This window comes from Trachypithecus francoisi, unplaced genomic scaffold, assembly GCF_009764315.1.
Source record: "Trachypithecus francoisi isolate TF-2019V2 unplaced genomic scaffold, Tfra_2.0 Lachesis_group5, whole genome shotgun sequence".
Classification (NCBI taxonomy): domain Eukaryota; kingdom Metazoa; phylum Chordata; class Mammalia; order Primates; family Cercopithecidae; genus Trachypithecus; species Trachypithecus francoisi.
The window spans coordinates 98,066,622-98,085,299 of NW_022681470.1; the positions used below are offsets into that span (position 1 = coordinate 98,066,622).

Consider the following 18,678-nt stretch of genomic DNA (forward strand, 5'->3'; position numbering starts at 1 on the left):
CCCGGGTTTACACCATTCTCCTGCCTCAGCCTCCCGAGTAGCTGGGACCACAGGCGCCCGCCACCTCGCCCGGCTAGTTTTTTGTATTTTTTTTTTTAGTAGAGACGGGGTTTCACCATGTTAGCCAGGATGGTCTCGATCTCCTGACCTCAATGATCCGCCCGTCTCGGCCTCCCAAAATGCTGGGATTACAGGCTTGAGCCACCGCGCCCGGCCTGTTTATTGTCTTATTTTTCCCTCCGCACTTAACTATAGTCTTAGGATCAAAACAGAAGAAATAAAATCCAGGTCCCCAGCTGATGGACCAGGCCAGTTAGATGACCATAAAAGTATATATCTTGGCTGGGTATAGTGGCTCACACCTGTAATCCCAGCACTTTGGGAGGCTGAGGCAGGTGGATCACTTGAGGTCAGGAGTTCGAGACCAGCCTGACCAACATGGTGAAACCCTGTCTTTACTAAAAAAAAATACAAAATTAGCCAGGTGTGATAGCACATGCCTGTAATCCCAGCTACTTGGGAGGCTGAGGCAGGAGAATTGCTTGAACCCAGGAGGTGGAGGTTGCAGGGGGCCAAGATCGTGCCATTGTACTCCAGCCTGGGCAACAAGAGCAAAACTCCATCTTAAAAAAAAAGTATATATCATACTCTTCTTTCTTCTAGGAACTCTTAGGAAAGAATATTGTGGAATTCTGTCATCCTGAAGACCAGCAGCTTCTAAGAGACAGCTTCCAACAGGTAACTTTTTTCCTGGTTTGGTTCTGAATAAATATTTATCATATTCACTCCATAAATATTGACTACTGATTAAGTGAACACTGTGGCAGGCACTACAGTTTTATGTTCTTTAGTACTTAATCTGCATTTTTAAGAAATAGAAAAGGACTAATACTTTGAAATTATGGATAATCCCCAAGGTATTTTTGTTTGGCTTTGGCTATTTACTGTCTTGTATTCAATTAACTGTATCCAAGGAGCTGTCTTTAAGGTATTTAAACTATTGGGCCAAGCATGGTGGCTCATGCACCCAATCTCTGTAGATGCTGTGAAAATAGATGTTCTCATCTGGGCGCCGTGGCTCACACCTATAATCCCAGCGCTCTGGGAGGCTGAGGCAGGTGGATCACTTGAGGCCAGGAGTTCAAGACCAGCCCGGCCAACACAGTGAAACCCCATCTCTACTAAAATTACAAAAAATTAGCCCGGTATGGTGGTGCATGCCTGTAATCCCAGGTACTCGGGAGGCTGAGGCACAAGAATCACTTGAACCGGGGAGGCAGAAGTTGCAGTGAGATCATACCATTGTACTCCAGCCTGGATGACAGAGCTAGACTCTGTCTCAAAAAAAAAAAAAAAAGAAAACAGTATACTTCACTAAGCTTGTAGTAGAAAAATTGATTTTATACAGTTAATTTTTTTTTAGGAGTCTAGCTCTGTCGCCGGGGTGGAGTATAGTGTGTGATCTCGGCTCATTGTAACCTCTGCCTCCCGGGTTCAAGTGATTCTCCTGTCTCAGCCTCCCAAGTAGCTGGGATTACAGGCACACGCTGCCACGCCCAGCTAATTTTTGTATTTTTAGTAGAGATGGGGTTTCAACATGTTGGCCAGGATGGTCTCGATCTCCTGACCTTGTGATCCGCCCACCTCAGCCTCCCAAAGTGCTGGGATTACAGGCGTGAGCCATTGCGCCCAGCCTAGATGGTTCTTTTATGGATGAGTGAGAGTTGTAATGAATTACATAAGCTGACTGTTAATTGTCATTCTCAGGCTTCAGCTCCTGAAAATATCTGGTGAATTTTATAGACATGGCTTTCTATAACGGTTTTTACTTTGTATTAGACAAGTTAATTAACCTCTTTAAGTCTCAGTAGTGTCCTTACTGATACAATGAATATATTAATAGTACCTAAATTCAGATGGTTGTTGGGAAGATTAAATAAGGTAATGAATATAAAACACATCACCCAGTATTTGATACATAGTATTGCAAAATAGGTGGTTGGCTTCTAATACTGTTTTTTTATTTTTTATTTTTTCATTTTTAGGAATATAGAGTTAAAAGATTATTTTCCATGAGACTAGTATGTAAAATAACGTAAAATTGGCTGGACATGGTCACTTAACGCCTGTAGTCCCAGCACTTTGGGAGGCTGAGGCAGGTGATCACTTGAAGCCAGGAGTTTGAACCAGCCTGGCCAACATCTTGAAACCCTGTCTCTATTAAAAATACAAAAATTAGCCAGGTATGGTGGCTCATGCCTGTAGTCCCAACTACTTGGGAGGCTGAGGCACGAGAATTGCTTGAACCCAGGAGGCAGAGGTTGCAGTGACCCAAGATTGCCCCACTACACTTCAGCCTGGGTGATAAAGCAAGACTGTCTAAAAATAAAATAAAATAAAAAATAGAATAACTTAAAATTACTTTTAAAAAGCAAAACAAGACTAAAGCCAACTTAATTTTATTTATGGAAGCCTCTGTAGATGCTCTGAAAACAGATGTTGTCTGGGCGCCATGGCTCATGCCTGTAATCCCAGCACTTTGGGAGGCCAAGGCAGGCGGATCATTTGAGATCGGGAATTTGCGACCAGCCTGGCAACATGGTGAAAACCCATCTCTACTAAAAATACAAAAATTAGCTGGGTGTGGTGGGGCACACCTGTAGTCCCCAGCTCAGGAGGCTAAGGCAGGAGAATCACTTGAACCCGGGAGGCGGAGGTTGCAGTGAGCCAAGATTGCACCAGTGCACTCCAGCCTGGGCAATAGAGTGAGACTCCATCTCAAAGAAAAAAAAGAAAGAAAAGAAAAAAAAAGAAAACAGATGTTCTCAGATTTCAGGGGAAAAAATAGGATTGAAGAGCAATATGTAAGCTATATTCAGTGTCATTAAACTTACCAAATTTCTGGTATAGACTTGTAAAGGTAGCTCAGAGTATCTTTAATGGATTTCCCAAAGGAAGTAGGGAAACAGTCTTTTCCTTCCTGGAAATAAGTATTATTCCTTTTTGACTAGAATAGTAATAGGTTGGTGCAAAAGAAATTGTGGTTTTTGCCGTTTTTTTTTTTTAATGGCAAAAATGCAATGACTTTTGCACCAACCTAATAAGAAAGCTTGAGTCTCTGGCCAGGCACAGTGGCTCAAGCCTATAATCCCAGCACTTTGGGAGGCCAAGGCAGGCGGATCACGGGGTCAGGAAATTGAGACCATCCTGGCCAACATGGTGAAACCCTGTCTCTACTAAAAATACAAAAATTAACTGGGCATGGTGGCACGTGCCTGTAATCTCAGCTACGCGGGAGGCTGAGGCAGGAGAATTGCTTGAACCAGTGAGTCGGAGGTTGTAGTGAGCCGAGATTGCGCCACTGCACTCCAGCCTGGTGACAGAGCGAGGCTCCATCTCAAAAAAAAAAAAAAAAGGCTAGGCACAGTGGCTCACGCCTGTAATCCCAGCACTTTGGGAAGCCGAGGCGGGCGGATCACGAGGTCAGGAGATCAAGACCATCCTGGCTAACGTGGTGAATACACCATCTCTACTAAAAATACAAAAAATTAGCCGAGCATGGTGGCACGTGCCTGTAGTCCCTGCCACTTGGGAAACTGAGGCAGGAGAATTGCTTGAACCTGAGAGGTGGTGGTTGCAGTGAGTAGAGAACTGCACTTTAGATGAAAGGAAGCATGAGAAATATGCTTCCATATTGAATCACTTAGTTTTTACTCTCATTTTGTTTTAATATTGAAAAATACTGGTGTCTCAAGGATAACGACAAGAGTTTTAGGGTTGTAGAAATGGGAAAATTTTTATTTATTTTTGTAATGAAAATTTTCTGTGAGTTCCACTGATGGCATGAAAACTTTTTCAGGTGGTGAAATTAAAAGGCCAAGTGCTGTCTGTCATGTTCCGGTTCCGGTCTAAGAACCAAGAATGGCTCTGGATGAGAACCAGTTCCTTTACTTTCCAGAACCCTTACTCAGATGAAATTGAATACATCATCTGTACCAACACCAATGTGAAGTATGTATTATACAGGAGTGTGAAAAAAGTGTTTTTCCTCTACTCTCACAACACAAAATACTTCTGATGCCCTATGTGAGGGGTAAACAATCAAGCAATAACACGAAAATTAGCCAGGCATGGTGGCATGTGCCTTTAGTCCCAGCTACTCGGAAGGCTGAGACAGTAGAATCGCTTGAACCTGAGAGGTGGAGGTTATAGTGAGCTGGGATCATGCCACTGCACTCCAGCCTGGGCTACAGAGTGAGATTCCATTTCAAAAAAAGAAAAAAAAAATCAAGCAATCAATTCTGCAGTGAACACTAGCTGGGTGTCCTTCCATTCAATTCAGTTCACTATCTACTTGGAGATAGCATCAGATCCCCCAATTTGTGGATGCAATACCACAAGACTGCTCCCACTTCCGATGCCAGTTGCAAGCCCCAGCTTGTTTTACCTGTGCATCTGACTGACCAGCTGTCTCCCATGACCCCCTACTTGGGTTCAGTCAATTTGCTTGAATGGCTTGGAACATTTACCTATGTTTACCAGTTTATTATAAAATATATTACAAAGGATACTAGTGAACATCAGATGAAGAGATAGATAGGGCAAGGTAAGGAGGAAGGAGCACAGAGCTTTCAAACTCTTTCTGGGTGGACTACCCTCCAGGGATCTCTGTGTGTTTACCTATTAAGAAGCTCCTCAAACCCAGTCCTTTTGCATTTTAATGGAAATTTCGTTATGTAGGCATGAGTGATTAAATCATTGGCCATTGGTGATCAACTTAACCTTAGGTCCCACTCCCCTCCATGAGGTTGCAGGTTAGGGCTAAAAGTCCCAACCCTCTAATTTTGCCTTGATCTTTCCAGGGACGAGCCCCCATCTTGAAGCTACCTAGGGGTTGCCAGCCCTCAGTCAACTCATTAGCAGACAAAAAGACACTTATCACACTGAAGATTCCAAAGATTTTAATTGGTAAAAATCCAGGTCCACTTATACATGGATTTTTTTCAGTAAATGTTTTGGAAAATTCGTTTGATATTTGTGACAATTTGAGAAACCTGAAAATAAGCTACATAGCCTAGATGTATTGAAAAAATTAGAAAAAGTTAGGCATGTCATGCGTGAATATATTAAATACATATAAATTCTAGTCTATTTTATCATTTACTACCATACAACATATACAAATCTTTTATAAAAAGTAAAAATGCTGGCCAGGTGCAGTGGCTCACACTTGTAATCCCATCACTTTATCACTTTGGGAGACCGAGTTGAGCAGATCACTTGAGGTCAGGAGTTCGAGACCAACCTGGCCAATGTGATGAAACCCTGTCTCTACTGAAAAAAAAAAGAAAATACAGAAATTAGCTGGGCATGGTGGCACGTGCCTATAGTCCCAGCTACTTGGGAGGTTAAGGTATGAGAATCACTTGAACCTGGGAGGTGCAGGTTTCAGTGAGCTGAGATCGTGCCAGTGCACTCCAGCCTGGGTGACAGTGAGACTCCATCTCCAAAAAAAAAAAAAGTAAAAATGCATCACAACGTATACATATACACCATTTGTACAATGGCACCATTTGTAGTTGAGAGAAATGTAAACAAATGTAAAGATGCAGTTTTAAATCATAACTGTGTAAAGTTAACGGTAGCATGTACTGTACTATTGTAATAATTTTGTAGCCACCTCCTATTGCTCAATTGTTGCCAGTTTGCTTAAAATTCTGTGTGATGCTAATCATCTCTTCATGAGCAATTCACTCCTGTAAATTGCATATTGCAGTAAAAAGTGAAATCTCATGGTTCTTGCATATTTTTCATCGTGTTTAGTGCAATACTGAAACCTTGAATAACATTTGGGAACAGTATGAAGTGCCACTAGTGATGCTGGAAGTCTTCCCAAGAAGCAGGGAAAAGTCATGACATTATAAGAAAAAGGTGAATTGCTTGATACGTACTGTAGAATGAAGTCTGCAGCTGTGGTTGCTTGCCACTTCATATAGATGACTCATCTTGTAAGTCATCTTGTAAGATGATATAAGCTTATGATAACGATAAATACAGTACAGTGCTGTAAATGTATTTTCTCTTCCTTACGATTTTGTTAATAACATTTTCTCTTTAACTTTGTTGTAAGAATACAGTACATAATACATAAAACATACAAAACGTGTTAATCAACTGTTTATGTTATTGGTAAGGCTTCTGGCCAACAGTAGGCTATTAGTAGTAAAGTTTTGGGAGAGTCAGAAGTTACAGTCGAATTTTCGACGGCACAGGGGTGAGTGCCCTTAGCCTCCATGTTCAGCAATCAGTTGTATTTCATAATATCACACAGGCATTTTCCAATGCTGGGATTTCTAATGTACCAGCTCTTCTTAGTCTTATCAAGCTATTCCCTTCTCCTTACTTTTCTAGTATTAAACACCATTAGTTTGAAGTTCCTCATTTTCCAGCTTATAGGATTTGGGATAGCTGATCAGAGTAGAGTGAGGTTTTTTTGTTTTTGTTTTTGTTCTGTTTTGTTTTGTTTTCAGAAAGGGTCTCTCTCTGGAACCCAGGCTGGAATGCAATAGTGTGATCATGGCTCACTGCAGCCTCAGCCTCCCAGGCGCAAGCGATCCTCCCACCTCAGTCCCCTGAGTAGCTGGGACTATAGACATCCACCAAGATGCCTGGCTAATTTTTGTATTTTTTGTAGAGATGGGATTTTTCCATGTTGCAGAGTCTGGTCTTAAATTCCTGGGCACAGGCAGTCCGTCCTCCTCCCAAAGTGCTGGGATCACAGGCATAAGCCACTGCACCTCGCCAGAATAAGATTTTACAAACAATAATTCAGAGACTAGGTCCTGAGATGGAAGGGTTTATGTTTCAATTCTAGATATCAACTCTTTCTGGAAAGGATTATGTTTTGTACACCAGTTTATTGCTCTAGTCTGACAGGATTTTCCTCTGGAGCAGGGGTAGGCAAGCTCTTTCTGTAAGGGGGGCTAGGTAGTAAATATTTTAGGCTTTGTGGGCCATGTGGTCTTTATTCCACCCACTCAACTCTGCTGTAGCATGAAAGCAGTCATAGACAAATGAAAGAATGTGGCTGTGTTCCAGTAAATCTTTATTTAGAAAAACAGGCAGTGGGCCTGATTTGGTCAGTTTTCTTTAGAGCATAGCTACATCCTCCTCTTTCATTAGTTACTGTTCCACTCTTTTGCACTTTTCTATTTGACCTTTCTTTCTCAGCTGCTTTTTAAAAAAGTTTTATGAGATATATTTCACATACCATACACCTCACCCATTTAAAGTATACAGTGTTTTTTAGTATATCACATAGTTATGTAACTCTTACTGCAGTCTAATTTCAGAATATTTTCATTCCCCCAAAACAAATTCTAGATCAGTTAACAGTCATTCCCTGTTCTTTCCCCACCGCTCTGAAGTTCTATATAACTATGAATCTGTTGTCTTTATAAATGTGTCTATTCTAGACATTTTGTATAAATGGAATCACAGACTATGTAGTTCCTTTGTAACTGGCCTCTTTCACTTAGTATAATGTTTACAAAGGTTATCCATGTTGTAGCATGTATCAGTACTTCATTTCTTTTTATTGCCAAATAAGATTTCATTGTATGGATATACCGCATACTGTCTGTGTGTTCATTAATAGACATTCGGTTGTTTCTGCTTTTTGGTTATCAAAAATGCTTCCATCTGTAAAATAGGGATAAGGAGCTGAAAAAATGCTTTCATGAATATTTGTGTACTAGTTTTTGTGTGGATATATGTTTTTATTCTCTTGAATTCCACCCAGGAGTAGAATTGCTGGCTACATAGTAACTCTGTTTTACCTTTTGAGGAATTGCCAAACTGTTTTCCAAAGCTGCCCCATCATTCTGCATTCCCAGGAGCAGTGTACAAGGGCTCTGATTTCTCCACATCCTTATTAACACTTGTTACTGTCTTTTTGTTTATTATAGCCATCTAGTAGATATCAATTGTCAGGTTACCACCTTGCCATTTAATCCTTTTTCTGTTGAATTGGCCTTGAATCCAGCTCTTGAAGATTAGATTATGACTACGTAGCAAGTATGAATAATACCTGGTGACAACAGTATTGTCTAATTCAGTCTTTAGAACTTGTAAAGTTTAATTCTTTGCTTACTAACTTAGTATAACAGTGGATTGAGTTAAAAATTTTTATTAACTTAGGACTCAAGTGGATGGTCATGGTCATTGTAGCTCTTTATTTTTGTCTTTTTGCATCTTTATATTACACAACAACCATCATTTTTGTGTTTCCATTTTGTTTAAATTTTTAAAAATTTAAGCCGTTTTAAGGACTTCAGTTTCTGGAAATAATTGCTTTCTCCATGTTTATGTATCATTTTCCCTACCATGATTAATTTTAATTAGCTTTTAGAGATTTTGTTTGTTTGTTTGTTTGTTTCATTGAGACACTGTCTCACTCTGTCACCCAGACTGGAGTGCGGTGGTGTTGTCTCAGCCCACTGCAACCTCCACCTCCCAGGCTCAAGCGATCCTCTCACCTGTCTCCTGAGTAGCTGGGACTACAGGAGTCCACCGCCATGCCTGCTAATTTTTGTGTTTTTTGTAGAGACGGGGGCTTCACCTTGTTGCCCAGGCTGGTCTCAGACTCCTGAGCTCAAGCAGTCCACCCTGCCTCAGCCTCCCACAGTGCCAGGATTACAGGTGTGAGCCACCGTGCCTGGCTAGTATTTTATTTTTAAATAAATATTCTTTATAGAAAATGTGGAAAGTATTGAAAAATACAGAGAGAAGGAATAAAAATTTCACACTCCAGATAGTCTTTGTTAATGTACAGTGTACATACTTTCAGTTTTTTACCTATGCTTTTAAAAAATACCTTATATGGTGGCCGGGCGCGGTGGCTCAAGCCTGTAATCCCAGCACTTTGGGAGGCCGAGACGGGCGGATCACGAGGTCAGGAGATCGAGACCATCCTGGCTAACACGGTGAAACCCCGTCTCTACTAAAAATACAAAAACTAGCCGGGCGAGATGGCGGGCACCTGTAGTCCCAGCCACTCGGGAGGCTGAGGCAGGAGAATGACGTAAACCCGGGAGGCGGAGCTTGCAGTGAGCTGAGATCCGGCCACTGCACTCCAGTCCGGGCAACAGAGCGAGACTCCGCCTCAGAAAAAAAAAAAAAAAAAAAATACCTTATATGAATATGTACACACATGCATAACAACCAGGTTTTGAATACCTAGAAAGAGGTAGAACCCAACAAGATGACCCCTGTGTCATAGAACATAGTTTCTATATTTGCTGAAACTGACACCCTAGATTAACTGTAGGATTGGACTTTAATGAAGGATTTATTGATTGTTCCACCTGCAGATGAATCTATAGAGCTTTACATACAAAATCTGATTCTTCTCTTTCTCTCTCCCCCGTTCCTCCTCCTCCACCCCCTCTTTACTGTCTACTCTGTTTTCGTAGGAACTCTAGCCAAGAACCACGGCCTACACTCTCCAACACAATCCAGAGGCCACAGCTAGGTCCCACAGCTAATTTATCCCTGGAGATGGGCTCAGGACAGCTGGCACCCAGGTAAGAAATGGTCAAATAATCATCTGTTGAGCAGTCACCCAGGGGGTGGTCATTTGCAATCCCATATATTTTTTGTTTGGTTGGTTGGTTAGTATTTTTTTTTTTTTTTTTTTTTGAGAAGGGGTTTTGCTCTCATTGCCCAGGCTGGAGTGCAATGGCATGATCTAGGCTCACTGCAACCTCTGCCTCCTGGGTTCAAGTGATTCATCTGCCTCAGCCTCCTGAATAGCTGGGAGTACAGGTGCCTGCCACCACCCCGGCTAATTTTTTGTATTTTTAGTAGAGACAGGGTTTTGCCATTTTGGCCAGGCTGGTCTCGAACTCACTGACCTCAGGTGATCCACCTACCTCGGCCTCCCAAAGTGTTGGGATTACAGGCATAAGCCACCATGCCTGGCCTGTTTGATTTGTTTTAAGGTTCTTTCTCCAGATTCTTTAAAAAAATTTTTTTTTTTCTATTTCTCTTCTCACCTGGCCTTTGACATATAGGCAGCAGCAACAGCAAACAGAATTGGACATGGTACCAGGAAGAGATGGACTGGCCAGCTACAATCATTCCCAGGTGAGTTGTGTCCTCTTCGTTGAAGAGGATAGGGAGTATTTAGGAAGTGTTCTCCAGTACTAGTTAGAATGTACATATGTTTTATATGAATTTTAGGGTTATTGAATTGTCATGTTAAATCTTTAATGGTTATTTTTATCATTGTATTCCACAGGTTGTTCAGCCTGTGACAACCACAGGACCAGAACACAGCAAGCCCCTTGAGAAGTCAGATGGTTTATTTGCCCAGGATAGAGATCCAAGATTTTCAGAAATCTATCACAACATCAATGCAGGTATGTTTCTTTCTCATTATCCTTTTAAATTCTCATTTAGATCACTTACTGATGGGCATGCCACTGCCCAATCAGTAATCTTCCAGTGTTTTTCCACTTAATCGTAATGCCACCTGAGTAAATAGGAACTTGCTGAACTAATATACTACAGCCCCTTGACTGGCCCTCCCCCAACTCCTTTTGGTCCACAGATCAGAGTAAAGGCATCTCCTCCAGCACTGTCCCTGCCACCCAACAGCTATTCTCCCAGGGCAACACATTCCCTCCTACCCCCCGGCCGGCAGAGAATTTCAGGTGAGCCCCGTATATATGTGCTGCTTTACAGGGCCCTGAGGGATTCAGCTGCTGAATCCAAATTTTATTCTTCCCTTGCTTTCTCTGGTTATTTCAGAAAAAGCAGTGAAGCTTGTAGGGCCTAGCGTGAGGCAAACAAGCTGCTTTTCCTCCTTCTATTTCTTTGCACCTGTCCTATTGCCATGTTCTAGGCTCCATCTCTGTGTGTCCTGGTCAGTGTGTGACTGTCAGTCTTTCTTGTCTTTTCCAAATTGTTATCAAATTTTCCCTAACCTGCAGGAAGTCAGGGAGATCTAGGGACAGCACTAGATTGTCCTTTGATTCCTGGCTTCTGTGATAAATCTATCCCTTTAATCCTTTACCTCATTTATTCACTCCTAGGAATAGTGGCCTAGCCCCTTCTGTAACCATTGTCCAGCCATCAGCTTCTGCAGGACAGATCTTGGCCCAGATTTCCCGCCACTCCAACCCCACCCAAGGAGCAACCCCAACTTGGACCCCTACTACCCGCTCAGGCTTTTCTGCCCAGGTAAAACCTATCATCTGTTTGTTCCCTGTGTATTATTTTCTGTTTGTTTGGGCTTTTTTCCATATGTAAAATCAGTGTTTTTTATTTTAAATACCTTCTCCACAACCCGTTCTCCAGTTTCCAATTTCCATCTTTGTTGAGAGTAGCTAATTAAAAATCACAGATAATAAAAAAATCTCAGTAGAGTCTGTGGTTTTTATCTTAAATATTCACCTTAAATCAGAATTGCTCACTTGGAACATTTTGAGCACGTCCGATTTTCAGATTTGTTTTGGAGTAAATTCTAAGATGTTTCCTCTTTGTTTAGGACTCCATAAAGCAGGAAAAAAGGAGACAATTAATGACTAACTTACAGTGATGTCTGTTTACAAAAAAGTTGAAACATTCTTTTTTTTTTTTTTTTTTTTTTTTGAGATGGAGTCTCACTGTGTTGCCCAGGCTCTAGAGTGCAGTGGTGCGATCTCGGCTCACTGCAAGCTCTGCTTCCCGGGTTCATGTCATTCTCCTGCCTCAGCCTCCCGAGTAGCTGGGACTACAGGCGCCCGCCACCAGGCCCGGCTAATTTTGTATATTTTTAGTAGAGACGGGGTTTCACTGTGTTAGCCAGGATGGTCTCAATCTCTTGACCTCGTGATCTACTCGCCTCGGCCTCCCAAAGTGCTGGGATTACAGGCATGAGCCACGGCACCTGGCCGAAAAATTCTTACATAATATTCATATATATAATATAATGCACAATAAATAGCTTGTCTAAAGAAATATTCTTTAATATTACTATATATTTATGTTATACAAGTAATAGTTTTAAAAAGTCAAAACCAAAAGCAGGCTGCAGAATGTTATATGCAATCTGATCTCAATTGTGTACAAAATGCACGAGAAAATAGAAACTGGAAGAAATTATCCAAACATGTTTACCATGGAATTATGAATGATTCTTATTTTCTTTATATTTTCCTTCACTTTCTAAATATTCTATAATGCATATACACGACTCTTTTTTTTTTTTTTTTTTTTGAGATGGAGTCTCGCTCTCGCCCGGTCTGGAGTGCAGTGGCCGGATCTCAGCTCACTGCAAGCTCTGCCTCCCGGGTTTACGCCATTCTCCTGCCTCAGCCTCCGGAGTAGCTGGGACTACAGGCGCCCGCCACTTCGCCCGGCTAGTTTTTTGTATTTTTAGTAGAGACGGGGTTTCACTGTGTTAGCCAGGATGGTCTCAATCTCTTGACCTCGTGATCTACTCGCCTCGGCCTCCCAAAGTGCTGGGATTACAGGCATGAGCCACGGCACCTGGCCGAAAAATTCTTACATAATATTCATATATATAATATAATGCACAATAAATAGCTTGTCTAAAGAAATATTCTTTAATATTACTATATATTTATGTTATACAAGTAATAGTTTTAAAAAGTCAAAACCAAAAGCAGGCTGCAGAATGTTATATGCAATCTGATCTCAATTGTGTACAAAATGCACGAGAAAATAGAAACTGGAAGAAATTATCCAAACATGTTTACCATGGAATTATGAATGATTCTTATTTTCTTTATATTTTCCTTCACTTTCTAAATATTCTATAATGCATATACACGACTCTTTTTTTTTTTTTTTTTTTTTGAGATGGAGTCTCGCTCTCGCCCGGTCTGGAGTGCAGTGGCCGGATCTCAGCTCACTGCAAGCTCTGCCTCCCGGGTTTACGCCATTCTCCTGCCTCAGCCTCCGGAGTAGCTGGGACTACAGGCGCCCGCCACTTCGCCCGGCTAGTTTTTTGTATTTTTTAGTAGAGACGGGGTTTCACCGTGTTAGCCAGGATGGTCTTGATCTCCTGACCTCGTGATCCGCCCGTCTCGGCCTCCCAAAGTGCTGGGATTACAGGCTTGAGCCACCGCGCCCGGCCGAATATACACGACTCTTGTGAGAAAATAGTTTTTATAAAAAATACATCATTAGGAACAAATGAATGCAGAACAGACTGAATAATGGTGCAGAATATTTTTTCTCTGCATATAGTACTTTTTTTGTTGTTATTTTGAGACAGAGTCTCGCTCTGTTGCCCAGGCTACAGTGCAGGGGCGCAATCTTGGCTCACTGCAACCTCTGTCTTCCAGGTTCAAATGATTCTCCTGCCTCGGCCTCCTGGGTAGCTGGGATTACAGGCACGTGCCATCATGTCCAGCTAATTTTTGTATTTTTAGTAGAGACAGGGTTTCACCATGTTGGCCTGGCTGGTCTCGAACTCCTCACCTCAGGTGATCTGCCTGCCTCGGCCTCCCAAAGTGCTGGGATTATAGGCATGAGCCACCCCGCCTGGCCTGCATGTAATACTTTACTGTTACGAATGCCTCTAGTTTTGTATAACTTCACAGTTTATAAGATGCTTTCGTTTAATTCTTACAACTTTTATTAATCCCATAGTTCATTGCTTTTTGTACCTTTATCTCAGCTGCCTAAAAAATAGTGTTAAGAGAGATTGAAAGTTAATTGGAGGAAATATACAATAGGAAATAAGTGATGAGCTTGGTTCAGAAGGATGCAGTGATTGACAGTGTTGACTCTCATAGGCATAGTATGTGCAATGATGTTAATGCTGTATTTGTTCTGTATCCCCTCTCCATCTCTTTTTAGCAAGTGGTTACCCAGGCTACTGCTAAGACTCGTACTTCCCAGTTTGGTGTGGGCAACTTTCAGACTCCATCCTCCTTCAGCTCCATGTCCCTCCCTGGTGCTCCAACTGCATCGCCTGGTGCTGCTGCCTACCCTAGTCTCACCAATCGTGGATCTAACTTTGGTGAGTCCAGACCATAAGGAGAGTTAACAGGAAAATCGCACTGCTAAAGAGAAAGGATTTGGTAGTTAAAGTTGTTTGCCTGTGTTCTGGGTACACTGACCTAATTGTAGGGAAATGCAAGGTGACATTCTATTTAGAATTTAAAACCTACCAGCTGGGCATGGTGGCTCATGCCTGTAATACCAGCACTTTGGGAGGCTGAGGCAGGTGGATCACCTGAGGTCGGGAGTTCAAGACCAGCCTGACCAACATGGAGAAATCCCGTCTCTACCGGGCGTGGTGGCACATGCCTGTAATCCCAGCTACTTGGGATGCTGAGGCAGGATAATCGCTTGAACCTGGGAGGTGGAGGTTGTGTTGAGCTGAGATCGTGCCATTGCACTCCAGCCTGGGCAACAAGAGCGAAACTCCGTCTCAAAAAAAAAAAAAAAACCTACCCACATGAAAAATACTTTAGCACATATAACAAAAATCATGTATATTTTTATACATTTAATAGTCTGCACATTTAACCTAAATGAGTAAAAGACTCTATGGAAAGGCTGCCTGGAGAAGAATAATTAATTTAGGGCTGAGTTTTGAGATAGAAAGGGCATTGATTGGTGGAGAGAAGGACAGAGTTATCCTAGGTAAATTAATGGCTTACCTATAGTTGTTTACTTGTGCCATTAGTACACAGTGGAATTGTGTAGATTGGCGTTGTTTATTCTTCCTTGCTGTATTTCTAGCTCCCGAGACTGGGCAGACTGCAGGACAATTCCAGACACGGACAGCAGAGGGTGTGGGTGTCTGGCCACAGTGGCAGGGCCAGCAGCCTCATCATCGTTCGAGTTCTAGTGAGCAACATGTTCAACAACCGTCAGCACAGCAACCTGGCCAGCCTGAGGTCTTCCAGGTAAAAGAGTGAAGACTTTCAAAAATTAGAAGCTGGGAAAGAAAGGGTCAGGGAGGAGGAGAGACAGTGAAGGAAGCATGCCTGGATTGAGGTGTTTGGTTGGAAGTATATGTGAGAAGACAGAGAGGGATAAATGAAGGGATCACTGTCAGTTATTGAATATATTGCAGAAGCTAGAGGCAGTAGTGCTTGTGTCTATAATGTCAGCCCCTTAGAAGGCTGAAGCAGGGGATCACTTGAGGCCATGAGTTCAAAGTCAGGCTGAGCAACTAGCCTGACCCTGTCCCTGTCAAACAAACAAAAAAGGAGTATGAATTGAGTGTGATGCATACCATTTAACCAGAACAGACAAATTTAGCACTATAGGAAGATGCCAAAGAAAGTTACTTTAGCTCATTCAAATAGTTCCACATACCCAAGTCATAGTAGCTTTGGGTTTAAAAGAGACAGAATGATTAAAAATAAAAAGTAATGCTCACTTCAGCAGCATATATACTAAAATTGGAATGAATATAGAGAAGATTAGCATGGCCTCTGTGCAAGGATGACACACAAATTCATGAAGTGTTCCATTTAAAAAATTATAAAAAGTAAATGAAATAGAACATACTGATTATAGCCATAATGGTCTATTTACACAATTCCTGAGGGACTGCAAGAGTGAATGGAGTAATCTTAGGCAGGACAAAGGAAGAGCTGGTTTAAAGCAAAGATTGAAAGAAAGCAAAACAGGTCTTGGTGGAAAACAAATAAGATAAGAGACTCCATATATGTCTATAGGGGGTTATATGAAATACAGCAAGCAGATTTTTCTCCCTTTGAAAATATTGGGAACTAGGAAAAGGAAAAAGGTGGAACTGTAGGAGGAAGACAGAAGGGATTAGGAAAAAAGGCTGCAATCTAAAGGAGTCAAAGTTGTTGGAAGTAAGGAAGGCTAAGAGAGCACAGCAAAGACTCAGGGTCAGGGATGGTAGTGCAGGGGAATGGTGGAGTAGAACTTGGTAAGTGTAAGAGATCAGGGTGTGTGACCCAAACTTAATCTTTTTCTTTTATCAGGAGATGCTGTCCATGCTGGGAGATCAGAGCAACAGCTACAACAATGAAGAATTCCCTGATCTAACTATGTTTCCCCCCTTTTCAGAATAGAACTGTTGGGGTGAGGATAAGGGGTGGGGGAGAAAAAATCACTGTTTGTTTTTAAAAAGCAAATCTTTCTGTAAACAGAATAAAAGTTCCTCTCCCTTCCCTTCCCTCACCCCTGACGTGTACCCCCTTTCCCTTCTGGCTGTTCCCCTGCTCTGTTGCCTCTCTAAGGTAACATTTATAGAAGAAATGGAATGAATCTCCAAGGCTTTTAGGACTCTCTGAAAATTTGAGGCTGGGTGAAGTTAAAACACCTCTCCTTATGTCTCCTGACCTGAAATTGTATGATGTTGATTTGTGCTAAGATCAAGAGGCAGGTTAGAAGAACCTGACATCCACTGTTTGCCTTGGATAGTATGGCTTGTTTTTGGAAAGAAATTCTGAAGAGAGTGGAGGAAAGGAGAAATGTCCTCATATTTGAGGACCATGAAACGTGGTAGGTATATATGGGGCTTTAGCAAGTGAGCATAGGCTCTTTTTGCTGCCTGTGAGCAATCCCTCTGGAAAGAAACATGTGAGTAAGTGAGAGAGTGTGTATGTGTGTGTACGTGTATGTGTGTGTGCGCATGTGCTTCTGTATTTCACTCTTTCTCCCTGTTAGGGAGTTATGCAAAATTTGTCCCAGATTTTATCTTTGTCTTTCTGTGTACTTTTCAACGAGTCCTAAGGAGTTAAATCTTCCAGGTATTTTCCACTTAGTATTGCAGCCAAAGAATATTTAAATAAATGTCTTTGCTGCGCTCGCATCCATGCCCAGCCAATATACAACTGTAAAGCAAATATAGAAAGTCAGCTGTTGATACGGTTGTCTGTTATCGAATACATTCAGTGATAAAGCTGGGTTACTCCTGCTTTTGGTGCTCTCACCTTATCTGGAAGATCTGCAAACATTACCTAAATAGACTGGCAAGATAAACACTTTCTGAAACCCAAGACTTGGCCATAAAGATAATGCTGCATTTTTCTGTCAGAATCACATATGATGTGTGTTCTGTAGAGGTTATTTCTGCATGGAAACTCAACTTCTTGGATTAGCCGTCCCAGTGATAATCCTCACTGTTGGAGTGTAAACCAAATACGAAGCCCTCTTGCAAAGTAGCCTCTTTCATCCCGTACTCAAAATACCCAGTTTAGCAAGAAACTGAGATTTAAGTCTTTTGGGCCCTAAGAGGTTTTTCCTCTTTGCTCCCTCCAATCTTGAGATTGGGTTTTGCTTTAGAGTGCAAGTATAATAATTCTGTATGATAGATGGGGCCTGGGCACCCATCTCAACAGGGTCACTTGGTAATTAACAATAGCCATATAAATGCGGATACAGGTTACTACCCTCACCCTTTACCTTCCTCAGGTAATAGTCGAAGATATCAGCTTTTTTTTTTTTAATTGGCTTTGGCCAGTAGCTAAAGTGCAAGACTGAATTAATGAGAAGATATATTAAATGTAGTCATGGGGGACTGAGGAGCAAGGATGGCCTTGAAGAAGCCAAAATAATGTCCATTTGCTGGGTTTCCCTTCCTTTTGTCTCCAGTCCGGTGCCAGGTAGTGGAGTAAAAAAGGAGACAGTTTATTTTTTTATTCTATGTGCACACTTACAGTATACATATATATTTATATCACAATTTACGAAACCAAAAAGTTGAGTTTCCAATGGAACCCTTGTTTTTTAATAATCGACTGTTTTTAAATGTGATCAGGACTATAATATTGTACAGTTATTATAGGGCTTTTGGGGAAGGGGAGGATAGAGAGAAGATGCTCTGGGGGTTTTGTTTTTGCTTTTCCTTCAGGGTTTTATTTTTGATTGTTTTGTTTTCTTGTTGGCCATTTCTGTATTGCTGGCATCTGTGCTAAGCCTTACAGTGGCAAGAATAATGACATGTAGCAAAGATTTTGAAACAAAATATTTTTTCCTTTTGTAAAATTTCTTGTGTTGTGTGATCTTGATTGCGGCTTTATCATTCCTTTCCAGTTTATAAACAACAGGCACCCACAACTAGAGGAATCTATAGTTTAAGCTCTAGACATACAAACATAAGGCACATTGTGTCTTTAATTTCAGGAATCAGAAATCATAGGGTTCTGATCACACTGCACGCCTCCCCCTCACTTGTCCTCCTGATCCTGACACATTCTGAGTAACATCAGCAGGAATGCTCTGACCATAAGTTGGGGATTTGGGGGTGGGCACTGCCTGGGTTCTTGGGAGAGAGGGAAAGAGTTGGGACTTGAAAACCGCTAGGGCACATCTGGATGCCTTCCCCCAGTATGTCCTCTTCTGGATTAAAATGAGTGAAATTTAAACTGTTTAAGTCTGGACCTGGTTTCCCTCTGGGAGACTATGCTGGTTCATTAGCAACTTTTTTTTTTTTTTTTTTTTATTTATTTATGAGAGAGAGAATCTCACTCTGGCACCCAGGCTGGAGTACAGTAGCATTATCTTGGCTCACTGCAACCTCTGCCCCTTGGGTTCAAGCAATTATTCTGCCTCAGCTTCCCAAGTAGCTGGGACTGCAGATGTGTGCCACCATGCCCAGCTAATTTTTGTATTATTTTTAGTAGAGATGGGGTTTCACTATACTTTGGCCAGGCTAGTCTCGAACTCCTG

At 41.7% G+C, this 18,678-nt stretch overlaps 1 protein-coding gene and 1 non-coding gene across 9 annotated transcripts in view; both read left to right on the top strand.

The window, feature by feature from the left end:
* The window catches only part of ARNT (aryl hydrocarbon receptor nuclear translocator), a 66,577-nt gene extending 48,203 nt beyond the window's left edge, over nucleotides 1-18,374 (top strand). For 6 of the 8 annotated variants that reach the window (XM_033197118.1, XM_033197120.1, XM_033197124.1 and 3 more), the window contains 10 exons: nucleotides 664-738; nucleotides 3,860-4,011; nucleotides 9,474-9,584; nucleotides 10,074-10,146; nucleotides 10,301-10,421; nucleotides 10,613-10,715; nucleotides 11,097-11,244; nucleotides 13,873-14,035; nucleotides 14,764-14,930; nucleotides 15,987-18,374. In XM_033197118.1, the coding sequence (XP_033053009.1) occupies nucleotides 664-738; nucleotides 3,860-4,011; nucleotides 9,474-9,584; nucleotides 10,074-10,146; nucleotides 10,301-10,421; nucleotides 10,613-10,715; nucleotides 11,097-11,244; nucleotides 13,873-14,035; nucleotides 14,764-14,930; nucleotides 15,987-16,076 (1,203 nt within the window). In that variant the 3' untranslated portion in view covers nucleotides 16,077-18,374. The remainder of the gene's footprint in view (nucleotides 1-663; nucleotides 739-3,859; nucleotides 4,012-9,473; nucleotides 9,585-10,073; nucleotides 10,147-10,300; nucleotides 10,422-10,612; nucleotides 10,716-11,096; nucleotides 11,245-13,872; nucleotides 14,036-14,763; nucleotides 14,931-15,986) is intronic. The other 2 variants (XM_033197121.1, XM_033197125.1) reach the window with 1 other exon arrangement.
* On the top strand, nucleotides 15,402-15,509 carry LOC117076960. Its single transcript, XR_004434568.1, has one exon. It is a non-coding gene; the product is annotated as a U6 spliceosomal RNA (small nuclear RNA).
* Nucleotides 18,375-18,678: the final 304 nt, after the last annotated feature.